This window comes from Giraffa tippelskirchi, chromosome 13 (assembly GCF_054371585.1).
Source record: "Giraffa tippelskirchi isolate mGirTip1 chromosome 13, T2T-mGirTip1v1.2.pri, whole genome shotgun sequence".
NCBI lineage: Eukaryota > Metazoa > Chordata > Mammalia > Artiodactyla > Giraffidae > Giraffa > Giraffa tippelskirchi.
In genome coordinates this window covers 97,032,843-97,057,136 of record NC_137287.1, presented here as the reverse complement: position 1 = coordinate 97,057,136, position 24,294 = coordinate 97,032,843, and the positions used below count along the sequence as shown (strand labels likewise).

The 24,294-nt window shown below is 59.7% G+C and overlaps 3 protein-coding genes across 6 annotated transcripts; 1 reads left to right on the top strand and 2 right to left on the bottom strand.

Moving 5' to 3' along the window:
• Positions 1–1,118: 1,118 nt before the first annotated feature.
• On the bottom strand, positions 1,119–10,866 carry LOC145533540 (uncharacterized). Its single transcript, XM_081561116.1, has 4 exons — positions 10,728–10,866; positions 6,701–6,815; positions 3,682–3,769; positions 1,119–1,544 (listed from the first exon to the last, which is right to left on the bottom strand). Exons 2-4 carry the CDS (start codon positions 6,705–6,707, stop codon positions 1,271–1,273), a joined length of 369 nt encoding a protein of 122 aa, XP_081417242.1. The 5' UTR covers positions 6,708–6,815; positions 10,728–10,866; the 3' UTR covers positions 1,119–1,270.
• RPS21 (ribosomal protein S21) lies at positions 10,728–12,300 on the top strand. The gene is made up of 6 exons (XM_081561115.1): positions 10,728–11,077; positions 11,323–11,385; positions 11,460–11,523; positions 11,662–11,733; positions 12,102–12,157; positions 12,237–12,300. The coding sequence occupies exons 1-6, from the start codon at positions 10,890–10,892 to the stop codon at positions 12,244–12,246; spliced, it is 453 nt and encodes a 150-aa protein (XP_081417241.1). The 5' UTR covers positions 10,728–10,889; the 3' UTR covers positions 12,247–12,300.
• Positions 12,301–12,390: 90 nt separating this feature from the next.
• On the bottom strand, positions 12,391–23,174 carry CABLES2 (Cdk5 and Abl enzyme substrate 2). 4 transcript variants are annotated; one of them, XM_081561099.1, is made up of 10 exons: positions 22,758–23,174; positions 18,291–18,362; positions 18,112–18,204; positions 16,912–16,989; positions 16,599–16,707; positions 16,047–16,212; positions 15,594–15,697; positions 15,369–15,475; positions 14,565–14,769; positions 12,391–14,467 (listed from the first exon to the last, which is right to left on the bottom strand). In XM_081561099.1, exons 1-10 carry the CDS (start codon positions 23,147–23,149, stop codon positions 14,327–14,329), a joined length of 1,467 nt encoding a protein of 488 aa, XP_081417225.1. In that variant the 5' UTR covers positions 23,150–23,174; the 3' UTR covers positions 12,391–14,326. The 4 variants fall into 4 exon arrangements, with proteins under 4 accessions (XP_081417225.1, XP_081417226.1, XP_081417227.1 ...); XM_081561100.1 differs by having other exon boundaries at positions 18,291–18,359; XM_081561101.1 differs by lacking the exons at positions 15,594–15,697; positions 16,047–16,212.
• Between the last annotated feature and the right edge of the window lie 1,120 nt (positions 23,175–24,294).

The following is a 24,294-nucleotide window of genomic DNA, read 5'->3' as shown; positions in this document are numbered from 1 at the left end:
AGCTCCTCCCCCAAAGATTGGCAGCAGCAGTGGTGACAGAGGCTCTTCCTGCCCGCTGGCCTGTCTGCCACCTGGAAGCTCTGGCTGTGGGGGCCTGGTGGCCCTTGCCGGCAGGGCTGGGGAGTGGGCCAGCCGATGAGGACGCAGCTCCCCTGGGCCCCTGAGCTGTCACGTGGCCCTGGGACACATCAAGTAGAGGTGGAGCCCACCTTTCCAGGGGCACCAGAGTCCACTGCCTGCACTTCGGGGCTGCGGCCAGGGGAGGCCCCAGACCATGGGCAAGGAGGGACAAGTGGTGACAGGGCCCACACTGTGCTCGGCGCAGCCATTCCTGGGCCAGTGGGGGAGGCAGGGACTCTTGTCACCCTGCTGACCAGGTGAGCAGAGGGGGCAGGGCTGGCCCAGACCACCCCCTGTGTCTCCCCATAGGAAAGAAAGGAGGATGGTATGGGGGCCAGCCCCTGCCATGGGCCTGCATCTTGCCTGCAGGCTCTTGGGGAAAGCTAAGTCTCTGGCAGTGCTGTGACCCAGGAAGGGGGCCCAAGACAACACGTTGAGGGGTCGACAGCTGTCTGTCCGTCCAGAATACGCTCTGGGCAAGGGCTGCCTGGCTGCCCAGGCCAGAGAAGGGGAGGAGCCCTGGGGCAGCACTTAGCCAGTCCATCCTCTGCAGTCCAAATGGGCACGTGCCCTGGGCTGGCAGAAACCCGTGACATCTCCTCCCAGGAGGGGCTGGGCGCAGCCCTTGGGAGCCCTGACTTGGATGTGGCCCAGGGGCTGCAACCCACCCACCCTGAGGCCCCCAGCTGTGCGTGTAACAAGGGGTCCTTCCTCTGCCTGTAACCTCAGGTGGCTTTTAAGAGGCAGGTTGCCCTGTCACTCCTGTCTTCAGACCCCCCACAGCCTCCAAGGTCCTTGAGCAGCCCCTCACCCCCTCAGAGCCCACAGTGTTCCAGTCTCACTGGCCTCCATACAAATGCTAAGTGCTCCCTTGCACCACAGGACCTTTGCACAAACCACACCTTCCACCAGAAATCTCCCACCCAGCTCTCGGCCCACACTACAGACTGCAGCTCCAGGGTACATTCCCCCTTTCTTCCTCCAACAACTATGTAATATTTTGATTTATTACATTTCACCTTATTATTTTGTTATTCAGTGTCCTGAGTCCTGTGCTGAGCAGGTGCTGGACAATCATGGCTGGACGTTGGGACACCTGTGCCCCATTGCCTTCACATTGGCCTGGAGGCCTGGGATAGGGGCAGGCAGGTCAGAGGGGAGAGGGCTTGGTGCCCAGGCCCTTGTTCCTCTTGTGCAGCTTGAGGGCCACAGTGCATACAGTAAAAACACCGACAGCAACAAGTGTGGGCAAGGATTTGGGGAGTCGGGGTACCCACACTGCTGGTGGGGATGCAGATGGTGTGGGTGTGGAACAGTCTCGTGCTTCCTGAAAGGTGAAACACAGTGTCCTTGTGGGTCCACACCTCCACTCCTGGGGATGGGTCCATGTGAATCCCCTCCACGAATGTTTGTGGCGGCACTTTCTGTAACAGTTGAAAGGGGGAACCAGCCCAGATGCCATCAGCGGGTGAGCAGGAGGTGGTCCAGCCACTCGGGTGCCCGGCAGGTCCACACCTGCTACAACACCGAGCCTGGGAGGCAGGCTCTTTGAAGAAGCTGCTGGAACCAGGGGCTGGCAGCTGGGGTGCACCTGGGCCACTGGCCTCTCCCAGGTGTGGATAGGGAGGCGCAGCTTAGTGGGTGCTGAAAGATGGAGATGGCGGAGGCTGAGTCACCTCTGGGTGCCGGACCACCCACAGCCACACAGCCCCCATGCTCGCCAGCTGGGCCCGTGCATCCCGTGAGCATGGGAGAGGTGAAGGTTTGTGTTTAGGGCTGCGGGGAACCAAGACACTCAACCCTAAACAGCAGACTGACTCACCCTAACTGACTCACTCTGTCTTCCTCGAGCACACACAGGCCCTTGGTCACATGCAGGTCAGCCTGTGGGCTTGCACCTCAGGGCCTGACTGCGAAACCCCCCCGAGTACTGGGGCTCCCCCAGGGCCACCAGAGCTTCAAGTGCAAGTCACACCCCAACCAAGCCCATCTCCTGTCACCCCAACTTCATAAAAGGAGGGCTTGAGACCATGGAAGGGGTGGGGGACATAGGGGAACCCGCAGTTGGACCCCCATCTGCCCGCCCAGGGCTCTGTCCTGCTGGCAGCTCAGGAGGTCCCCTCCAGGACCCCCGCGGGGCCTCTGCTGCACGGAGAGGTTGAGTAGTGGGTGGGCTCAGCTCAGGCCTCTGTTTGCCTCAAGTTTCAACATTTACAGAACATTCGTCCTGGGCTCTTCTGGGGAGGTATTTCCTACAGGAATGTAAACATTCGAGACTTGGAAGGCTCGTGCCGGGCACGGCACTGGTGGGTCTCCTGGGAGCTGGTCTTCATCTCGGTTTGGGGGGTGGTTCTGGGAGTCTGTGCCTGGCCTCCCCAGTGGGTGGGAATTGAGAGTCACCCCTCCTTGGGAGCCTGGTCTCCTGTGGCCTCCATGCTCCATCTGGGGCTTGCCGTGTGACCTGAGGTCAGAGGCACGACCTCTCTGGGCCCACCGAGCCAATGGGACTGATTCTGTTTTCCCGCCTCATCTTTGGCCCTAGCCCCTCAGCACCATGTCTCTGTGCCGCTCACCTAGTAGGGCTTTAGGGAGCAGCCCTTGCTGTGCCATGTGCTGGTAGCTTGGCAGGCACCTGGTCTGATGGTCACAAAAGTCTGTCTTACAGACAGGAAACAGGGCATCAGAGGGTTCTGTGGACTCTGCCTGTTGCTAGCACCATGATTCCGAGGCTCTGTGCAACCCGGCCTTTTGTTCAGGGGTCAGGAGGCTGCTGGGCTGGTAAGTCCTGCCCTTATCTGCAAGATGCTCAGCCCCTATCCTGTGGGCTTGCTCCTGGCTGGACCTATGTTGACATCTCTCTGGGACGCCTGATCCCAAGCGTCCTCAGTGAGGCCTGTGGCCCCAGCCCCAGGAAGCTGAGTGGGGCAGAGCCTCAAGAGGTTACCTGGGCCTCATGGGAGGCTGGTGCCAGCAGCCTTCAGGCCTCCAGCATCTCCACTGGAATGCTCGGAGCTCCCATCACCTGCCCACCCCAGGGGAGGAATGTGGCCTGGGCTACTGGGAGAGAGAAGCCCGCGAGGAGGGGTGATCAGAAGCCTCCCTCCACCTGGAATTCTCCAGGCCTGGCACCAGATCCCAACCTGCTTCTCCCCACCCCCACCACAGAGTGAGCCCCTGGCCCTCCTCTCCACAGGCTGCTGGGCATTAGGGTGACCAGTGGGAAGGGGTGGCACCTTCCATGGCTGGTCCCTGCCTTACAATGTCCCCTCCTCAGAGAGGCCTTCCCTGACCACCCTTTGGAGAGGCCCACCAGAGGCCCAACGCCCCCTTTGGAGAGGCCATTGCCCTTCAAAGCCCTAGACCAGGCCCCACTGGCGTTCTGGGCTGGACGCCTGCTTGTGGGCCATCCTGGGCGCTGTGGGGTTTCCAGCAGCATCCCTGGTCTCCACTCAATTGTGGCCACAGCGCCCTCTCCTCCCCCAGTCAGGACAGCCAGTACTGCTGTGTATCCTGGGCAGGGTGGGGAAGGAACGTCCCCAGATGAGACCCACTGCCCCCGACCTTCCTGAGATGAGATGCTTATTGTCCTCTTCTCCAGGAGAACTGATGCTTTCAAACTGTGGTGCTGGAGAAGACCCTTGAGAGTACCCTGAACAGCAAGAAGATCAAACCAGTCAATCCTAAAGGAAATCAACCCCGAATATTCACTGGAAGGACAGATGCTGAAGCTGAAGCTCCAGTACTTTGGCCACCTGATGCAACGACGTGAAGAGACGACTCATTGGAAAAGACCCTCGTGCTGGGAAAGATTGAAGGCAGGAGGAGAAGGGGACAACAGAGGATGAGATGATTGGATAGCATCACTGACTCAATGGACATGAGTTTGAGCAAGCTCTGGGAGACAGTGAACGACAGGGAAGCTGGAGTGCTGCAGTCCATGGGGTGGCAAAGGGTCAAACACAACTTAGTGACTGAACAACAACAACCGGGCCAGGAGCTCCCTGGGGACAGGGGTCACCTATCCTGAAGGCTGCAGGGCCCAAGACTCGCCTGGGGCCACAGGATAACCACCTGCTCACAGTCACCTGCATGAGGTAATAGTGGGAGGGGGGCAGAGGCACTTCCTGGCTGGGCCCTGCTGGATATCCTGGGGCCTCAGAGGACTTGCAGAGCTGGGCAGGGAGGGGAGAGCTGGGGATGGGCAGAGCGAGACAAGCCTGGGCTAAGCTCTTCACCGGGGCAGGAATTTGGGTCCCCTCACCCTCCACCTGCGCTCTCCAGGCCCAGCAAACCTCTGCCTCTGGGCATGTTCCAGCAGCTGCTGACACACTCACTGCCTGTTGCTCAGAGGCTGGGCCCTGCAAGCAGACTATCACCACCAGAGGCCCAAGGAAGGGCCTTCTTCCCTAGTCTATTCCAGATCCCCAGCTGGGTGTCCCCAGTGGGCAGATGAGGGACGCCCACATCCCTGCTTCAGAGTTAACCCTCCTGAGGGCTCAGCTTTGGGCTTGGGCGTGGGGCAGTGTTGGGGGGTTGCTCTCCTCCTGTCCAAGGCCCTGTTCTGGCTGCACTGTGTCCCACCCCCCCCACCCCCACCCCCAGAGCCCCAGGCTGGGTCAAGCCCTGCCCTGTGCCCTGGCTCTGTAACTCTGGGGGAGCCACTTGCTCTCCCTTGGCCTCAGTTTCCTGCTCTGTACAGTGAGCTCATAATTGCACTCCTCTCAGGGTGGCCATGGGGCCAGCTGGGTGGGGTCAGAGGGCAGCTTGGGGATAGAACCTGGTGTCCCCCTGGCGGGCCTGGCCCAGGAGTAAAGGTGGGCCTTGCAGGTTTCTTGCTTTGAACCTGAAACTCCACCCAGTTTGGCTGGAATGTCTTGGCCTCTGGCCAGCGTGGTGAGCCTGCGGCGTGTCCACTGGGATGAGCCAGCTGGCTGCCTTGTGCATGCCTGGGGTGGAAGTGCCTCCATTCCTGTCCCTTGGCTCAGCCCTTGTGGCTTGGCCCCGAGGGAGGGGTGGAGCCAGAAGACGAGACATTCCTGGGTGTCTCTGACTTCATAGTGCTCTCTGTTGGGTGTCAGTGGGGGTCCAAGTGCCCAGCTTAGGCCCCTACCCCACCTCCAGAATGCCTGTACATGTAACTGGGGAAGAGGTCTGTGAAGGCCTCCTGGGAGCCAGGTGGGGAGGGGAGAGGCCCATCCAGACGCTGCCCCAATGCCAGAAGAGTTGGCAACACACCCTGCCTGCGTGGGTGAACACAGATGTAAAAACCGGGGGATGGGGGGGAGGCACTTAGGGTCTGTGTTCCTTATTACTACGTGTGGGTTATATCTCAATGAAAAAGTCTAACATAGTAGAATAGTTTGAGCAAACTCTGGGCTTCCCTGGTGGCTCAGAGGATAAAGAATCCATCTCCAATGCAGGAGACCCAGGTTTGATCCCCGGGTTGGAAAGATTCCCTGGAGAAAGAAATGGCAACTCACTCCAGTATTCTTGCCTGGAGAATTTCACGGACAGAGGAGCCTGGTGGGCTACAGTTCCTGGGGTTGCAAAGAGCCGGATACCCTGAGCGGCTAACACACACACACACACACACACACACACACACACACACTCCGGACACACACACACACTCCGGACACACACACACACACACACACACACACACACACCCCGGACACACACACACACCCCGGACACACACACACACACCCCGGACACACACACACACACCCCGGACACACACACACACACACCCCGGACACATACACACACCCCGGACACACACACACACACCCCGGACACACACACACACACACCCCGGACACACACACACACACACACACACACACACACACACACACACACACACACACACACACACACACACACACACCGGAAGATAGTAAAAGACAGGGAAGCCTGGCATGCTTCCATGGACTTGCAAAGAGTCAGACAGGACTGAGCAACTGAACAACAACAAATAAAATGACAAAAATAAAATAGAGCAGAAAGGGTGACTGGCTGGATGCTCTCAGGCTTCTGGCCCTGATGGCCTGTGAGCACTGGTGCCCAAGGCCCCACACCGCAGGTCACTGAAGTCAGACCTACGTGCCGAGGCTGTACACCTGCTGGGACCTCCCTTGAACTCACAGAGACTCGGGAGACTTAGAGTCAGACGGAACCGCCTGTCTTCTTGAGACCAGAGGACGGTTTGGAGTTGTGGCTGGGGGCGGTGGCACCAGGGCCTGCTGGAGTCCCTCTGAGGCAGGTCTGTGTCCAGAGCTGGACCTTCTCCCAGGGAACCAGGGCAGGCAGGAGGGGCTGGTGGCTGCAGCTCCTGGCTAGGTCTGAACGGGGAGAATCCTGTCCCTTGGCCCTGACCTGTGGCTCACCCTAGGCCCGCACCCAAGCCCGGAAGGAGGGTTTCCTGGTTTCGGGGCTGGTTCCCCTCCACACACAATGTGTGTCAGGCTGCCCAGGCCCCACCCAGCCCAGATACAGCTGCTCAGGGAGGAGCCAAGAGGTGCCCCCAAGTCCCCTGCCCGGGAAGGCTGTGTCCCATGCATCCGAGCCCACTTACCTGCCATGAGCTGGGCCCACAGGACAGTGCAGGCGAATGGGCAGTGGATGCTGGACGTGGACACCAGCCAACACCTCTGGCCACCGGTACCCTCCTGGGCTGCCTGAATGAGGTCCTGTGTGAGATGCGGGTGGTGATAGTGTGGCTTCAAGTCAACCCAGGAGTCAGCCACGTAGACCTGGGGTCACAGCACAACAACCCGAATAAAGGTGACGGTGGCGATGAGGGTAACAGTGATGCTGGTGGTGACAGTGGGGCTGCTGAGGACCCTGACTGCAGTGTCCACTCTGAGCTCCCAGGATGTGTTAACCCTTCGGGGTGGTGCTCTTACCACTGTTCCCACTTTATGCCAGGAGGAGAGACAGCTAAGTGACTGGCCACACAGCTAAGAGGCAGGAGGAGGGTGCAAGGTCAGCCTGTCATCCTGATGTGATACTGCAAGGCAGGGTGATCTAGAGCACTTGGGGGTGCAGGGGGCAGGAAGAGGTGTTGGTTCTGCAGGCCTGGAGGTGTTCAGGGATCCTGATGGGGACCACCCTGCTCAACAGCTGCTGCTCTGAGCCCCTGGGGGCTGCCCCAGGAAGATAGTATCTTCAAGTGCCAGGTCTTCCCGCCCCCAAACCCTTCATCCCACCCAGCCTCTGGCCCTTTCCCAACCTGGACACCCCATAGGAAGCTCAGTAAACAAGTCACCCCTTGGCTGGGGGCCAGAGGCCTGAGGGAGGTGGCCAACCCCCTACAGCCAGCAGGAAAGCGACTGATGAGCCTCTGTCCTCGAGCCCCGCCCAGGGATGCTTGCAGGGGCAGGTGCAGCTCTTGGGCACCCCATAGTGGCTGCTGGGGAGAGTACAAGCAGGGACACCTCTCCTCAGTTCTGGACCTCGGGCAGCCTCCAGCCTGAGCAGCTGTCCCCCATCTCACCCCCGACTTCAGATGACAGGGTCACTGCTGATGGAAGGCCCAACTGGCTCCCTTCAGGGACCAGTTACTCCTCTGTTTGTGGGACCTGGGACAGCAGGGTTTCTTGTTTTTAAAATTTATTTAAACAGATGAAGCAGTTTCTTAAAGAGGGGCTCATACAGATTTCACTGCCAGAGGGTGGGGTCACAGAGCTTCCTGTTGAAGAAATTGGCCTGAGGAACTCCGGCCCCATCGGGAAGAGACTGTGTTGTCTTCTGTGTGTCCATGCATGTCCTATAGTATTTAAAATGTTTTTTATTGTGATAAAATACATATAAATAAAACTTACCACCTTGACCATTAAGTATGCAGTTCAGTGGTATTAAATACATTCATAATGTTGTGCAGCCATCACCACCATCCATCTCTACAACTTTCTCACCTTGTAGAATGGAGCTCTACGCCCATTAGACACTAACCCCCACCCCCAGGCCCTGGCCGCTGTTACTCGACTCTTCTAGTCACCTTGTGTTAACTGGAATTACACTGTACTTGTTTGTGACTGGCTTATTTTACTTAGCACAATTTCTCAACTTTCATCCATATACTTGTCACAATTTCCCTCCTTTTTAAAGATGAACAACATTCCACTGTGTGCATAGACCATATCCTGCTTATCCCTTCATCCACCCAGACACGTGGGTTGCTTCCATCATAGGCTATTGTGAATAATGCTGCTGTGAACATGGCTGTACAAATCTCTTCAAGACACCGCTTTCTTTTGGGTAAGTAACCTAGAAGTGGAATTGTTGGATCATATGGCAGTTCTATTTTTAAGTTTTTGAAGAACCACTGTACTGTTTTCCACAGCAGCCGTACCTTTTTACCTTCCTACCAACAATGCACGGGATTTCAATTTCTCCACAGCCTCAACACTTATTTTTTCAAATTCACTGTAGTCATTCCAATAGGCGTGAGTGAATTTTGTTACATGCGCAGGTGAAGCAAATTATGGACAAGACACAAAGAGATTAAAAAACCCACCTGCCCCTTCTAAAGAGCTGGGAGCAGAAGTAGGGTACCAGCGCATGTCCCTTGCACTCAACACCACCAAAGAGATGGGCAAACCACCTAAGCTCCCCTCCAGCCCAATCCTTAGACCCACTCCTACCCTTACCCCATATGAGGGAGCGAACAAGGGAACCTATTACTTGTTTTCACTCCTTCCTACTGCAGCAGGAGCCCTGATAAAGCCTTGCCTTAATTTCTTCTCTAGTCTTGTATCAATTTCTATTGACTAGGGAGGACAAGAAAGGCTTCCCACGTGGTGCTGCTGCTGCTGCTAAGTCACTTCAGTTGTGCCCGACTCTGTGCGACCCCACAGACGGCAGCCCATCAGGCTCCGTCAGGATTCTCCAGGCAAGAACACTGGAGTGGGTTGCCATTTCCTTCTCCAATGCATGAAAGTGAAAAGTGAAAGTGAAGTCGCTCAGTCGTGTCCAACTCTTCGCGACCCCATGGACTACAGCCTACCAGGCCTCTCCATCCATGGGAGTTTCCAGGCAAGAGTACTGGAGTGGGTTGCCATTGCCTTCTCCTGGTAAAGAATCCACCTGCCAATGCAGGAGATCCAGGTTCGATCCCTGAGTTGGGAAGATTCCCTGGAGGAGGGCATGGCAACCCACTCCAGTATTCTTGCCTGGAGGGCTACAGTCCATGAGGTTGCAAAGAGTCCGAAGCAACTTAGCACACACGCATGCAGGGAGGACAAGAACCCTGGTCGGTAACACAACCACAAACATAAACACGTGATGTCCGTGCACGTGCTGGGGGTCCCGGAAAGGGCACACATCTCTCCAGCTGGCACCAACATGGAGTGATGACCTTTCTACAGGGCGCTGGCCTCGATGACCTGAGGCCCAGCTGCCAGACCCCAGTGGAAGCAATAGCAAACACACTGCCCACTCGAACAGTGGTTTCCAGGTATGAGTAGCCTCAGTCCTGACCAGGCCCAGACATTAAATACCCCCGAAGCTGTACAGAAGTTGGCAGTGACTCAAATGGGGCACCGTGAGGCCAGGCTGATTGGGATCATTCCCAGTCGCCACAAGATGAGCAGACACAGCCCTGGGAGAGCCCTCACCTGTGCGACCTCATGGAGACTTGAGCGGGGAAAGTGAGGTGGGAGCCCAGTCTTGGAGGACCGGGAGGGCTTGCCGAGTAAGAGGCATTGGGATTTCGGAGGCTTCACTGCCCGGCTCGGCCCTGGGCAGCAGGGGCGGCGGGGTGTACAGGCTCTGGAGTCCACCCCCGAGGGGCCCTCTCTCTCATGTGAAAGATGAAGTCCCAAGGGAGGGACTGTTTCAGCTGAGACGGCGGGGCACAATCCCAGGATTGAGGGACGGGGGGCTCTGGAGTTAGCTCTGCAGCCTGGAGTTTTTCTATGTTCTTCATTAACAGACCCTCGCACCAGGCCCTGTAACCTTCCCTTTAGTGTGTTGGCGTCCTTGTTAATGTCAAGAGTTGCCACTGTGTGGTACTCAAGTGAAGCCAGTATTTAAGGCATTAAACTTCAGCCTGAACTGTCACCCCAGACACCTGTGTCCAAGGGCCTGGGGCTACTCCCTCAGCACCTGGGAGGCACCATAGACTTAAAATGTGTGCTAAGTGGCTGTCTGACCTCATTGTGAAGTGTCAAGGATCTGTTTGCAAAAAGTAATGTATTTGTGCTTTAAGTAAAAATGGCATAGACTGCTCTGGGGAGGATGGACTGGGACTGATGTGGAGGAAGGGTCCTGGGCAGGGCACGGATAGTGCTGAGCACCCGCCGTGCGGGTTTGACCTGGCTCCGCCACGAGGCGTGGCCGAGCTTTCTAGCTCAGACCCCGGTTTCTGGGGCAGTTAATTTCCACTTTCGGGAGGAGCCCGTCATCCCAGCCCTGCCACTCCTCCCTCAGGACCCCAGGGCTCGCTCTTGCTCTTATAACCAGAGGCGCCCGTTCTGTGTCCATCTTCGCGGTGCTTGGCTTGGCCCTGGGGTAAGACCCCGGAGCGGTCTGCAGCTCCCACGTGCTGACAACCCGGCTCTTGCCAGCACTCCCGCCCTCCCACCTGGGTCGGGTCTTGCCTGGGCGGCCTCTGGCACCGGCCGATCCCGGCGGCGGGAAGCGCCCACGGGGGTGAAAACCACCGCTACGAAGACGCGACCACCTACGGTCTTGCAAGTTTGCACGAGCCGCCCGCCCAGTTCCGTGGGACGCCCTGAAGGTTCTGCCCACAGAAAGCGGAAATGCGTCATAGCGGCGGACCGCTCTCTCGCTCTCTCGCTCTCTCTCTCTCCCCCCCAATCTCTGCGCAAACTCGCGGCGGGGCGCGGGACCCGGAAGTGCTCGCCGAGGCCCCGCCCCGTCCGCCAATAGCGCTGCCGAGGGAAGCGGCGCTTCCTTTCTGCGCTCGCGTTCATCGTGGTACCATCAGGTGGGCTGCGCGGCCGGCGTCCCGGCAAGGGGGACGGCGCGGGGCCCGAGGTCGGAGGGAGGATGGCACGGGGTCTGGGATTGGTGCGGGAGAACGGCTTTAGGGTCCGGAGTCGGGGGGTGGGGGTACGGCGCTGGGCCCGGGATCGGGACGGGAACATACCCAGGCGCGCGGTGGTCGGCGCTGGGCGGGAAGTGGCGCGCGGACACGGTCCGTCCTCACGAAGCCACCTTGGGGTCCCGCAGACGCTCGCTCAACATGCAGAACGACGCCGGTGAGTTCGTGGACCTGTATGTGCCGCGGAAATGGTGAGCGTCCCCCTCTCCTGCCCCTAAACCCCCCACCCCCAAGCTACATCTCGCTCACTGCGCTCCCCCCGCAGCTCCGCCAGCAATCGTATCATCGGCGCCAAGGACCACGCGTCCATCCAGATGAACGTGGCCGAGGTGAGCCGGGCGGCCCCAGGGCCTAACCACTGGATGAGGGGGCGAGGTCGGACAGACTTGCACGTTGATTCCCAAACCTCAGGTTTCGACCCGAAGGTGCTTGGGCACCTCTTTATGACTCCTTTTCTCAATTTTTAGGTTGACAAGGTGACAGGCAGGTTCAACGGCCAGTTTAAAACCTACGCTATCTGCGGGGCCATTCGCAGGATGGTGTGTGTCTCGGGGCCCCGCGCTTACCTGGTGGGCTTTTGAACCGGAATAGCGTCCCCCTAGCTGTCCCCAGGCCTGAACGGGTTTGTTGGCGAAATGGACTGGAGCTTGTTGGATCAGATTGTGCTGGTTGCCAGCCTTTTCCTGGGGGTGGAACTAGGATGCTCAGGATCCAAGAAAGGGGACCCCACCTTGGGAAACCTCTGAGCTCTCCAGTTGTCACAGGGGCCTCCTTGAGACCCTGTCCCCCACTGCAGAGTCGGCGGTCTGCCTGTTGCTAGCTCGTCTCCACTTGGTCCAACCAGTGGGCAGCTGGGCGGGATTTCTGGCCAGAAGGGCAGCTGGTCCCAACATGCTTTTTCCCCTAGGGCGAGTCAGATGACTCCATTCTCCGGCTAGCCAAGGCCGACGGCATTGTCTCAAAGTAAGAGGACTGGAGTTTGGGCATTGGGGCCCAGGATGCTTCAGAAACCAGGTTTTAATGTTGTCCTTTTTTGTTCCAGGAACTTCTGACTGAAAAGGATCCTGGACATGAGATATTGGATATAAATAAAGAGTGAAAATCTATCTGCTTCATTCTGTGTTTTCGTCGGGGGCGGGCTCTTCTGGGCTCTGGAGTGTTGTGGGTGATAGCTGAAAGACAGCCTATGACACATGTTGCAAAACCCAATTTTTACTTAAAGCACAAATACATTACTTTTTGCAAACAGATCCTTGACACTTCACAATGAGGTCAGACAGCCACTTAGCACACATTTTAAGTCTATGGTGCCTCCCAGGTGCTGAGGGAGTAGCCCCAGGCCCTTGGACACAGGTGTCTGGGGTGACAGTTCAGGCTGAAGTTTAATGCCTTAAATACTGGCTTCACTTGAGTACCACACAGTGGCAACTCTTGACATTAACAAGGACGCCAACACACTAAAGGGAAGGTTACAGGGCCTGGTGATCGACTAGTTCTCACTATATAAACAATGTACTGCCATTCTAACATCTATAGGGAAATTCCCAAGATGTATTCCTCAAAGCTAACTGTAAACCAGCAGGTACATTGTGGAAGTTGGTCCCTTTAGGTGCCTGTAACAGGAGTGTCCTTGAGACACTTGACACCTCCAGGGTTGCCTGGGGCCTAGCAGCTTCATCCTTCAAGCCCCCTTGGTGCACATCAGAGTTTGGGGGTGTTCTGGGGAGAGGACAGGAAAGAGACACTCCTCGATAAATAAGATTGGGTACAGAGTTGAGCTTCGAGCTCCATCCTGCAGTCCCCCTGAAGCCAAGCGAGTGACCATGGAAGAAGAGCAGCGAGTGGGGTGGGGCAGCCATCCTGCGCCCCTGCTGGGGTCCCTGTGCCCTCCTGGGCTGGAATCTCGCTGAGCTACTGGTGGTGGAATGCGCTGATGAGGGCTGGCATCTCTTCTGCAGAAGGACCCATCTACACGGGCAGGATGCAGCGTGGGGCTGCCCCGGTGCCCCTCCAGTGACAGGTTCTTGGGACAACAGTGGGAAGCAGCTTCATGGCCCAGCCGACACGGTCCTTTCTGAGAGCAGCTGGCTGGTGAAGAAGCTCCAGTCCTAGATCTTCAGTGTTTATGGTGGGGCAGCAAGTGGAAGAACTGGGTAACATGTAGCCTGGTGAGGCGGAGGAGCTGGACACAGGCCTGCCCTGGACAACGACCAGCCCCTGGGGTCTGCCTGGTGTGACTGCTGCTCGGGCCAAGGTGGCTTTCACTTCTTGCCTGGGAGGATCAAGTGTGGTTCAGGTCACATCCTCAGCAGACCTTGTTAAACCAGTTTTTGTTCCCTTAGAAAAAGACCCACAGAACCAAGTCCTAAATGATAATAAATACATTTCCCCCCACAATATTGCTTAGGAAGATCAAGAACCAACAATCCAGTCATTCTGAAGGTCCTGGGTGTCATGGGCAAGTGGGGTTTTTTGGTGAGACAGATCCCTGTGTGGTGCGGGCTGGTTCCATGGAGAGGCCAGCTGGGGTGTGTGCCACCCCAGCCCTCAGGACTTCACAGTGACACGATCCTTGGAAGAACAGAGGTCCGAGAGTAAAAAATGAGATCACAACTAACCAGGAGTCTGCCCTCGTTGGCTTAGGCTGACACAGAGCTCTGCTTGTGGATATGGGGAGGTGGGCAGACACCCCTAGGGGCCGGGCTGGGAGCTGGGCTGAGGAGGTGAGGGGTTCCACAGTGCGGTCTCCACCTCCGAAAACCCCAAATAGCTGAGATTAATGCTCCAATGGGTTAAGACCAGCAATCCAGCGTCTGCAGTGAGGTCTGGAAACCCAGGCCTCCACAAGACACCAGCGCGGTGGCTCCAACAGCAGCAGGAGGCTGGGTGACGCAAAGAGGAGAAGCACGGTGGATTCACCACCGGGCGCCGTAAACCAAAGTCCTGGTGCCAGAGCAGTCGTGAGCACAGGAAAATAAGAAGCACTGACAAGAGCCCCAGGTCTGTTCAGAGGAACGCAGAAGGGCTCTCAAAAGTACCGTGGCGGTGTGGTGTGCTTAGGAATGGAAGCCAGGGTGTGGAGGGGCCGTGTCCACACATCGGCCTGGAAAGGCGCCCACGGAGGCCGGCTGGCTAGAACTGCTGTGTGAGGCGTCTGTAATGAGGTAACACCTGGTTCTCAGGAAGGTAGAGAGCGAGCTCCAAGGCCACGAGCACCGTGAACTCAAAGCCGATGAGATCCCGTCGGTTGAACCGAAACCTTTCTTCTAACTTCTGCAGCCAAGAAGAAAGAGGGGTTGAGCCGGGACCCTCCTCAGGGTCTGGGCCCGGTTGGGGGCGGGCGCGGGGGCAGGGGCGGGCCCGTACTCACGTCGATGAGCTGCTTCACGTCGCTCTTGCGCAGGTCGCTGCTGATCTTGGCAGCCAGCAGCACACAGGCGCCGGCGCATAGCTTGCGGTTCTGCTTGTTGAGCTTACCCTGCAACACCAGCTTCTCGAAGTACACATAGGCCATGGACACGGTCACGGGCTCCAAGCCACACTCCTCGGACAGGTTCCGCATCTCTCGTTTCAAACTGCGGGTTTACATGGAGCTCGGGCTGTGGGGCTGGGAAGTGGCCACTCCCCGCTTGGGGGGGCGTGTCTTTGGGCCCTGGGAAAAGCGCTGTTTCCTCCCAGAGGGCAGTGTCCAGCAGGAGGGCCCATAGCTGGGGTGGTGGGGGGCAGCGGCATGCTGGTCTGGGTCTCTGCTCGGCCCACAGCACCTGCACTGTCCACAAGGGGACCCCACAGAGGACTGGGTCCCTGCGCTCCCGTGGCAGCAAGCAGACCGGTGTGGGGAGGGAAGGGCAGTGCCAAGGCATCGAGGGGGTGTGTGGGCAGCTCGTGTGGGGCCTTGACCTCCTACTGATCAGGTGGGGACAGTCAGTGGCCGGCTCAGGGGCTGTGGGCGCTGGTGTGGGGGCCCCCGCAGGTGCAGGCAGGAATAAGAAGCAGCAAGGGCGCCTGACCAAGGAGGTGGCAGGGAGCTGCCGGGGTTGGCCGGGCTGGACAGAAGGAGGGTAGGATTAGGAGGGGCGCCTTGGGTTTCTCAAGCTCAGGACTCCATGGGGGATGGGAGAGAAGGGCCAAGCTGGCCAGGCTGTGGGCATGGGGATGCCACAGGCCTCCTCACCTCCTGATCTTGCTCAGCGTCAGCCTGATATGGGGGAACTTCTCCCGGAAGGTCTCGTTCATGTCCTTCTTGAGGTCGGAGGGCTTCACGTACTCAATCACCGTGGTCTGCAGCAGAGAAGACCGTCCCCATGCAGCTTGGGGGCACCCGCCTGGCCAGGGGAGGCGGCTGCATGCCCCCTCACTGCCGACTCCTCAGCCGCCCCCCCCGGGGCAACACCCCTACCATGTAGGACGCGAAGATGAGCACACGCTTGTGCTTGCCGCAGGGCCACTGAGGGTCATCCAGCAGGTTGGGGTTATACTCCAGGGCATCCCCCGCATCAGCCCCTGCGGGCAGAGGGCAGCCCTGACCCACCACGAGCCCAGAGCTTGGGTCAGCGGTTATGCCGACCCCACCCTGGGGCAGGACCTGTCAGCGCAAGGGAGCAGTTGGGTGGAGGATGTCACCGTGGGACAAGGAGAGTGGGATTCAGGGGCTCCAGGCGTGGTCCTCTCTCCTGGGGCTGGGTGGGAGGAAGGGTGTCCTGATGACGAAGGACCCCTGGAGCCGCTGGTGGGGGCCCCACTCTCCTGAGAGGTCATGGCCAGCCTGCTCCCCAAGCCTGGACTGAGGACCATGGGCTGGGGTGTGACACCGGGGCCACCTGCCCTGCCACCGGTCAGGGCCCTTGGCTACCTAGCTCCGAGCCGGCTGGCGCTGCCCTGGGTGGGACAGGTTTGCATCGGGACCCCAGCAGAGTGCGGGGCACGCTGGGGCGGGGCTGAGGCGTTGGGCCGTGGCTGTCTGGCTTGAGCGTGACCAGGGCGTTGGTGGGGTACAGGAACTTGGCGTAAGACACAACCTGGAGAAGCAGTGCGTTGGGCTCAACCCTGCTGCCCCATCCAAGACCAGAGGTCCAGTAAACTCCCTCCCGGCCACCACAGCTCCCACTGCCTAGAACTGATGCTGCTCACTCCCTCGGAGGTTTCAGAATGCCCCATCCTTCACTGGGATCTGCAGCTGGAACTTCTTCAGGCCCAGGAGTCCTGAGCCCCTCACCCTCACCACTAGAGCCGATCTTGTCACCCAGCCCCACAAGGCCACCAGACCGTCTACACAGGCTGCGTGGCCTCCTCCCACGGGGACCTCATACTTTAGAGGATTTCAGTCGAACACATCTTTGAGTCTACTTTCCCGGAAGATATGCATAAGCGCTGTGCCCCCGCAGAGCATGGCGCCGGCTCCCACCTTTCCATCTGCCCCCAGCTCAACGCCTTCCAACTGGAAGACCATCTCGGAAGACACAGAAACGCCGCCAGACGGGTGCCTCTGCTTCTGGCTGTCCACTCTCAGGTCACTGCAACGCATAGGATGGTACACAGCTGCCACTCCCCACTGCTGACCTCGCGCAGGCTGGGAGCTGAGCCCGAGGCTGGCAGCACCCCCACCTCCGTACCCTTGAGCAGGAATGTCCCAGGTACCCATGTCTAGCAGCACCTCCCAGAGAACCAGGACCCACAGGGCCTTTGGAGCCCCTGCTGGGTGGGGGTCAGCCGCTCACCTGACTCGCAGGCCTTCTCCATAGGGCAGGACTGAGAAGGCCGCGCACAGGGACCGTCTGGCGCAGATCAGCACAATCCTGCAGGAGGGACAGGCCAGAACAGGGCAGGTGGCGTTTCCCAGGGGATCCCTTCCCACCTGGATTAGGGTTGGGCTTTGTCCCAGGGGTCAGGGAACGCCCAGCTAAGGGGGCCCAGTGGCCAGGGTTGGTCCATCTGGCTGCCTAGCTTTTACCGGTCTTTCTAGGAGTTTAAGAAGGGCGTTGTGTCTCGTCCCCTCAGTGACCACGGCCCTTCCACATGATGCACAACACTGTGCAGGCAGGGTGGAAGCCGGAGGCTAGGTCATCCAGGAGAGAACAGGCTGTGCAGGACAGAAGAGGCATGTCCCCAGGCATCCCAGGAGGGCAGGAGCCTAACAGCATCAGGAAGCCCCAAGTTCCATGTCCTGGGCCAAAGTGGCCCGAGAGGGGCCCTATGTTGGACACATGGCAGGAAGGCCGGCCTTTCCTCCCTCTGAGCACAGCTCTGCCTGGCCCAGCCCCAGGCCAGCAGGGAGGATGATGGTAGAAGACCCCTTTCCTGGCCAGGCTAGCATTCAGCCTGCCCAGGGCCTGCTCCTAAGCACCAGATGGAGCCCGTCATGGGGACAGTGTTGGGGGTCCTAGACTGTCTGAGCTATGGCCACCATGGGGAAGACTCAGCACTCCCCAAGTAGGGCTACCTGGTGGGTACCTGGGCATGGCTTTCAGCAGGAAGGAGTTGCTCAGGGTCAGGACAATGGCCTCAGGGCCAGGAGGGTGGGGTGTGAGGGACATGGGGCACCAGGAACCGGGCGTCTCCCACACAGGGCCCCCGAGGGCTGTGCGCCCGGCTCAGGGAAGCCAGATGCCCTCTGGGTTTCCCTCTCCCCTGGCCCCCCCACCACTCTGCCTTGTCCCCACTGTGTTCTCAATGTTCCAGCACTTCTACTCAAGACCAGAGTCTACTGGGCGGCCCCTTGCCCAGGACGTGCTGTGGACCTTGGTTCTCGGGGAATATGAACGGAGGCAGGTGGGAGGGAAGGAGGGTCCACTTCCAAGGAGACAAGGGACGGCTGTAGGGACGAGTCTCCTGAGCTGAAGGAAACCAGGGCTGCTGACACAGGCAGGACAAGGTCCCACCGGGCTGGAGGGAGGACGTGGTGGGCAGTGCGCCTGTACCTGCTGTTCCTGGTGTCGTACTGCCGCATGTTCTTGATGAAGTGTGTCTTCTTCAGGCCTTTGTGTCTTGGGGATCCGGATATGTGTTTGGCCCTGCAGGTGAAAAGCAGGTCACTCTGCCCCTCCCAGACCCATCCTGGCCCCAGGAGAGAGGCAGGGGACACAGGCAGGGTCCTTACCTTTGACCCGAGGGACATCCCACTGTGTCTTCCAGAAACTCGAGGGAGCAGCGCTGGGACGCCACACGCCTTCTGTGAAGACAGAAGAGCCTAAGGTGGCGGGGCCTCAGGGGGCAGACTGTAGGCTGCCTTGGTACCGGGCTCTGCTCTCGGGGAGGGGGCCCAGGCCATGGGCCAGAAGCAGGTCTGCAGGCAGACCTGAGTGCTGAGCAGGGCCACCTGAGGCCAGAAGAGCCTGAGGGGGGACGTAGTGCTGAGAGGAAAGGATGGGAGTGCCCTGGTCTGCCCACCGCCTCTCGAAGCTCAGCCTAGGGGTCCTGAGAGCTCCCTCGAGCCTAGGAATGGGGTGAGACAGGTCATGGTGCCCACAGCAGGCTACAGGCAGAAGTGCTTCTGGAAGGGACCTAGTGGAAGCCTGGGAAGGGGACATGGGGGCCTGGCAGTGGCTCTGCAGGGCTGAAGGGCAGACGAGCATACGTCCTGCCAACCCGCTCTGCCCATCTCGGTGTGTGGAGCTACCACCAGCACTGACACCGGCCAGGGACAGCCAGGAGGCTGTCCCCCTCAGCCAGGCCACCCTCACCACCCTCCACTCCTGTGCCAGCCTTCCCCTGCCTCAGGGACCTCGCCGGGTTGTTCCCTCCATCTGGACCCTCCTTCTCCAGGTCCTCCCGTGGCTACAGCCCCCTCAACTGTATGCTCAGCTCACACGTGGCCCTCATCTTCCCACGGGCAGCAGCCCTGGCATCATCCATGATCCTGGGACAGAGTCTCAGGGACTGTCCTTCCTGCCTATTGCCCAACAACCGGGAATGCCCCAGGCAGGGGCCGGGTAAGCACTGACCCACAGTCAGCAACAAGGCAGGACCTGCCTTGCCCTGAGACGGTGCCCTGCTGGAGGTGGACACGCAGGAAGGACCCAAGCCGGGCAGCAAAGCCGGCTCAGTGGAGTCCGGACCATCCCTTGGGAGGTGTGTGCGTCCAGCCCCACGGGCAGACTCAGAGGCCCCAGGAGTAGTCCCGTGTGGCTTTCTCAGTCTCTCTTCCTCAGGTAATTTCCCAGGTGAGGCCCAATGGCTCCTGCACACCTGGGACCTCACTGACAGGGCCTGAGCCTGCAGCGGTCTCCACGGAGGCACCCGGCAGATGCCATGGGCCCTTGGGGGCACAATCAGTGCCCAGACCCCAAAGCCTATAGACTGCTTAACCTCTGACCTGGCTCCTCCTGCTGGTCTCGGGTCCCTGTAGGAGATGCCTCTCCCCTCAGCAAGCTGAGCACCTGAGCCCCGCTGGTTTCGTGCACTGCTGTCTTCATGGTTGTCTCCTTTTATCTTTCCTTATTTTAAGCATCTTATACATCAAGTCAGTCCTCACAGCCCTCAGTGTATAGGGGCCAAACTGAGGCACAGAGCCGGTGGGGGAGGGCCTGGGAGCTGCATCCCACAAGCTCTATGCACCAGCCTCTGGCGCCAGATTCTGACACCTACTGCCCTCCTGACCACAGCAGGGGTGCTGGAATCAAGGCCACTGGGTGTTCTCAGGGCTCTTTCCCTGAACCTGGCCGGTGTCTGGGTGCAGAGACAGGGATAGCACTGACAATGGCACCACGAATTCTGAGCACAGAACAGGCCAGCCAAGTGAGGGGCTGCTGCTTTCCTGCCTCCCTCCAGCCTCCCACTCCAGATGAGAGGCCCATAGCCTGAGGGAGGCCAAGAGCCCTGCTGGGACGAGGTTTTCCAAGATTGCCAGAGGGAGCCCTGCTGCTGCGTGAAGCTGCCAGGCTTTCCACGGGAGAGGGGAGTGCAACGCGGCGGGGGAGGAGGAGGCTCGCACAGTGGCCTGGTGGGGCAGGCGGAACACCTGAAAGCCTGCTTCTGACCAGCTGGGGAAGCCTGGAACCTACTAAGTGTTAAGTGACCATGGTGTTGATATGAAAAGAAAATTCTAGGGAGCCTGAAGTTCGAGGGAAGAAGATAAGGGTTCTGAGGATTCACTCCCTGGCTCAGCGAAAAAGCCACACCAGACTGTGCCTGAGTGTGACACACAAACTCTCCACCATGAGCCAAGCTGTGAGCATGCCCTGGGCAACCTGGCTGTAACAAGAGTCTCCATTCCCCAGCCCTAGTCTGGCCAAGCCACCCTTGCTGAGCCTGGCCATCCATCTGATTTTGCAACAGCCCCTCTGGCAGGTAGTACTTAACACAAACCCATTTCACAGGGAAGCAAACTGAGGCTCAGAAAGGTGGTGCCACCTGCTCCAAGTCACAGAGCTCATGAACAGTGGAGTCAGAATTCCAACCAGGTGTGTTCCCAGAGCCTGACTCAGACCACTCCTTTCATGACACAGACTTTGGGAAGAGACCCTCAGAACTCTCTCCACGCCCAGAACAAGTGTCCCTTGAAGCCCACAGCCAGTAGCTGGCAGCCCACTTCGATAGGTGAGCCACCCTCCCACACTCAGCAGTGACTATCCACGGCCCTGCCTCTGGACCCCCGGAGCAGAGCGAAATGGACAGTGCTCACCCCGGGAGCCCTCCATCCATCAGACCAAAGGGCGGGGCCCTGGGCTCGGTAGCAGAAACCAAGGCGGGGCAGAGTCTGCATGGGCAGGTGCGGCCTGAAGGGCGGGAAGGACATCTGACCAGGGATGTGAAAACCAAGTGGGAGGGAGGGCCTCACACAGCGGATGGCCGTGCCGCTCTGCCCTAGAGTGGCTTGAAGGAAACCCAGTGTGACCAGGGAACTGTCCTCGAGTTGAGGGCCGCCAGGAGACAGGACCACTTTGTGGGAGAGTCTGCCAACCAAGCACAAGCAGGCTTTGGGGCTGTTTTAAAGTGGACTGAGTTCCACCAAGAAAACAGTCTTTTCTCCTCTCAGTCCCATCAGGTAAGCAGCCCTATCTCCCTGGGGACATGGTACACGTACTGCCACTTTTGGGAAAAACAGACCATTCTGTCCCAACCAGCCTCCGGCTCCCTTCAGAGCCCTGGCCAAGCTCATCTGCGGACAGGATCAGGCTTCTCAGCTTGTGCAGATGCAGCTCTTGCTAAACTCTACCCACAGAGTGTGACAGTGGCCTCAGGGCCACTCAGAAGGACTCTGAATGTAGAGTCAAGAAATCTAGCCACAAGTACCACACCCTGGCCTCCACCTCCCAACCGAAGTCCCTCGGAAGAACCCATCACCTGGAACTGCCTGAGGACCAGGGCTGTGAGGCAACGACAGCCAGTGCAGCCGTCATGACCTACAGGTAAGAAGAGCCTCTGGACACCAGGGGACTGCGGTGAGTTCAAGGTCTCGGCCCACCCACGTGCAGCACCAGCTGCAGGACTCTGCACACCTCCAGGGCCCATGAAAGGGTCTCTGGGGGAAGGAAGTGGGGTGTCCAGCAGCCAGAGCACGTGGGCAGGGGGCACAGACTAGAGGGGCAGGGCTCAGGGTGGGGGAGATTTTGAGATGGGTGAGGGGCAGGGGAAGTGCCTGCGACCTGGGATGTGATGGGCCCGGGGACACTGCGCTCAGAGAGAACAAAGGAGGAGGGGGTGATGGGGGGGCTCCAGGACCAGCAGCTTTGGGCTGGGAGTCTGGCCCATTGTGGAAAACTCTGGGGAGAGGTCACAGTGCAGGGAAGATCCCTGGCCCACAGCGGGGTTCACCCAGTTCAGACAACTAAGGGCAACGTATGGCAGACGTTTGTGAGTCTCTGTGTCCAGTGAACTGATAAAATGGGCTGGGGAGGGATGTGTGTGTCTGGAGCGGACAGGGCTCCATGTCTGGGGGCTGACAAGGGTTGAGGGAACCCTGACCCATGTTTGGGGTCTGACAAGATCGAGAAGACCCTGACCCCATACTCAGGGGTGGCAGGATTAAGGGGACTATGACCCTTAAGTCTGAGGATCAACAAGGCCCAAGGAAACCCTAACATCCGTGTCCAGGGGGTTGGCAGATACCAGAAGACCCTTGACTCTGACACCTTAGGCTGGGGAGGGTCCCAGGCAAGACTCCCTTCCGGGGCTGGCAAGACCCAGGACACCCTAAGTCTCTGTCCCTCACTGACAGGGCCCAGGACGCCCCAGCATGTGTCTGGGGCTCACAGGGGATCAGGGTCACCTCCTGATGTCCAAGTCCTATGCTGACAGGTCACTCCAGTCCTGTGTCACAGGCTGATCCTGGTTTTCCGTAGGTCACCTCAGCCCCACGTTATGAACTGAGCCAGTCCACGGCCACCTCGCCACACTGCCCACTGTGCTGATGGCCCCAGGTCACTCCGACCCTATGTCCTGGGCTGCCAGGCCCCTAGGCCACCTCAACCTCTGCGTTGACTCAGCCAGGGCCACTCCACTGACCTGGAGCCCAGTGACCTCAACCCTGAACCCTGGGACTGCCAGGTGACCCCGACCCCCGCGCTGACCCACCCTCAGGCCACTCCGCCGCCCCCAGGCTCCAGGTGACCCGGGCCGCACTCACCTTTGGCGCTGCCCGTCCAGGCCTAGGCCGAGGCCGAGGCCCAAGCCGGTGGGCGCGGGAGCGGGGCTGAGCAGGCCCTGGGGCGCTGAGGTCCTGCCTCCGGGCCCGGGCAGGGGCAGGCCGGCGGGGGGCGCGGGCGGCGGCGGAGGCGGGGGCGGCGGCGGCGCTGGAGGCTCGCGGGTCTCGGTGGGCGGTGGCGGCGGCGGCGGCGGGGGCTTCTCGCCCCCGGGGCCCAGGCTCGGGGGCCGCCCGTCCAGCGAAATGTTGTTGAGGAAGAAGAGCGCGGCCTGGCGGCGCCGCGAATCCCCGCGCCTCCGCAGCGCCTGCGGTGCTGCCTTGGCGGCGGGGCCCGGGGACGTGCCCGGGGCTCCACCCGCCGCGGCTGCGGCCATCCTCCGACTGAGCCCGCCGGCCGCCGCCCGCCCGCTCGCGCACGCGCCCGGACCCGCCGCCGATTGGCCGGGGCGCACCCGCATGCAAATATATCCCCATCGCGCCCGCCCATTGGCCAGCGCGCCGCCGCGGGGGCGTAGTGGGCGCTCCCCTGGGTCCTAGAGGCGGTGCTCACGCTGCACTGGGGAGCTGGGAGCAGCGAGACTGCCTGCGGCTGGGCCCGCGAGACCTGACTCGGGGCGAGTGGCGGCGTCGTCGCGGGTTCGAGTCCCCGGCTCGGAAGTCGCGGCCCCGGGGCTCCAGTGCCCTATTCCTTTTGCTGGCCTGAGGCGTTCGTGGTCACCCTCCGTCGAGCCTGTCTTTAGGCTCCACTTCCCCTCTTAGGGTGTGTGTGTCTTTGCGGGGGTGGGGGCACTGAGGTGCAGGACTGGAGCTGTGGCACCCGCTATCAGAGGTCTGGGCGGCCCCTCAAGGAGCTCCGGGAATGACCGTCGATGCCACCTGGTCTCCTCCAGCGACTGAAGACCGCGGGCCAGGGGGAGAAGGCACCTGGGGTGGCAGGCAGGGTGATGCTGGAGCTTCAACCCCAGGCAGAGTCCTGCACTTCCGTCCCTCAGCAGCAAAGTGACCTTGAGTCTGCGGGGTACCAGGCCTTCTGTTGCCAGCCCAGACTCCAGAGCCAGTGGCTTCATGCTCAGGAGCCCACCTGCGTCTTGCAGGGCAGGGTCGTATAGCCACCTGTATGCCACTGGCTTGCTCTGTCCAGTTTTCTGCCGGTAGGTTTACTCATCCTTCAAGTGGGGGCAGCGACTGCGACCTCAGGGTATTGTCAGGGCTGAGCTGCTCAGCCAGGGAACGTCACCACGCTGGGTCTACCTGGAGGCTGGAGACTGGGCACTCGCCATGAAATTTGCCACACAGCTCTGTGAATGCTCCCCACACAATGTGCCACACATGGCACACCAATTTCTCTCTGTTAGCGAGGAGAAGCTGAGGTCAACATTGATGGATTAGGGCTGTGCTGGCCTGCTGTTCTAGTAGGAGGGCCCTGGCAGGTGGAGGGGGCAGGACCCTCAAGCTGGTGGCTAATAGTTACACTGATGTCAGATGAGGAAGATAAAGGGGGATGGGAGGATGGAGGGCT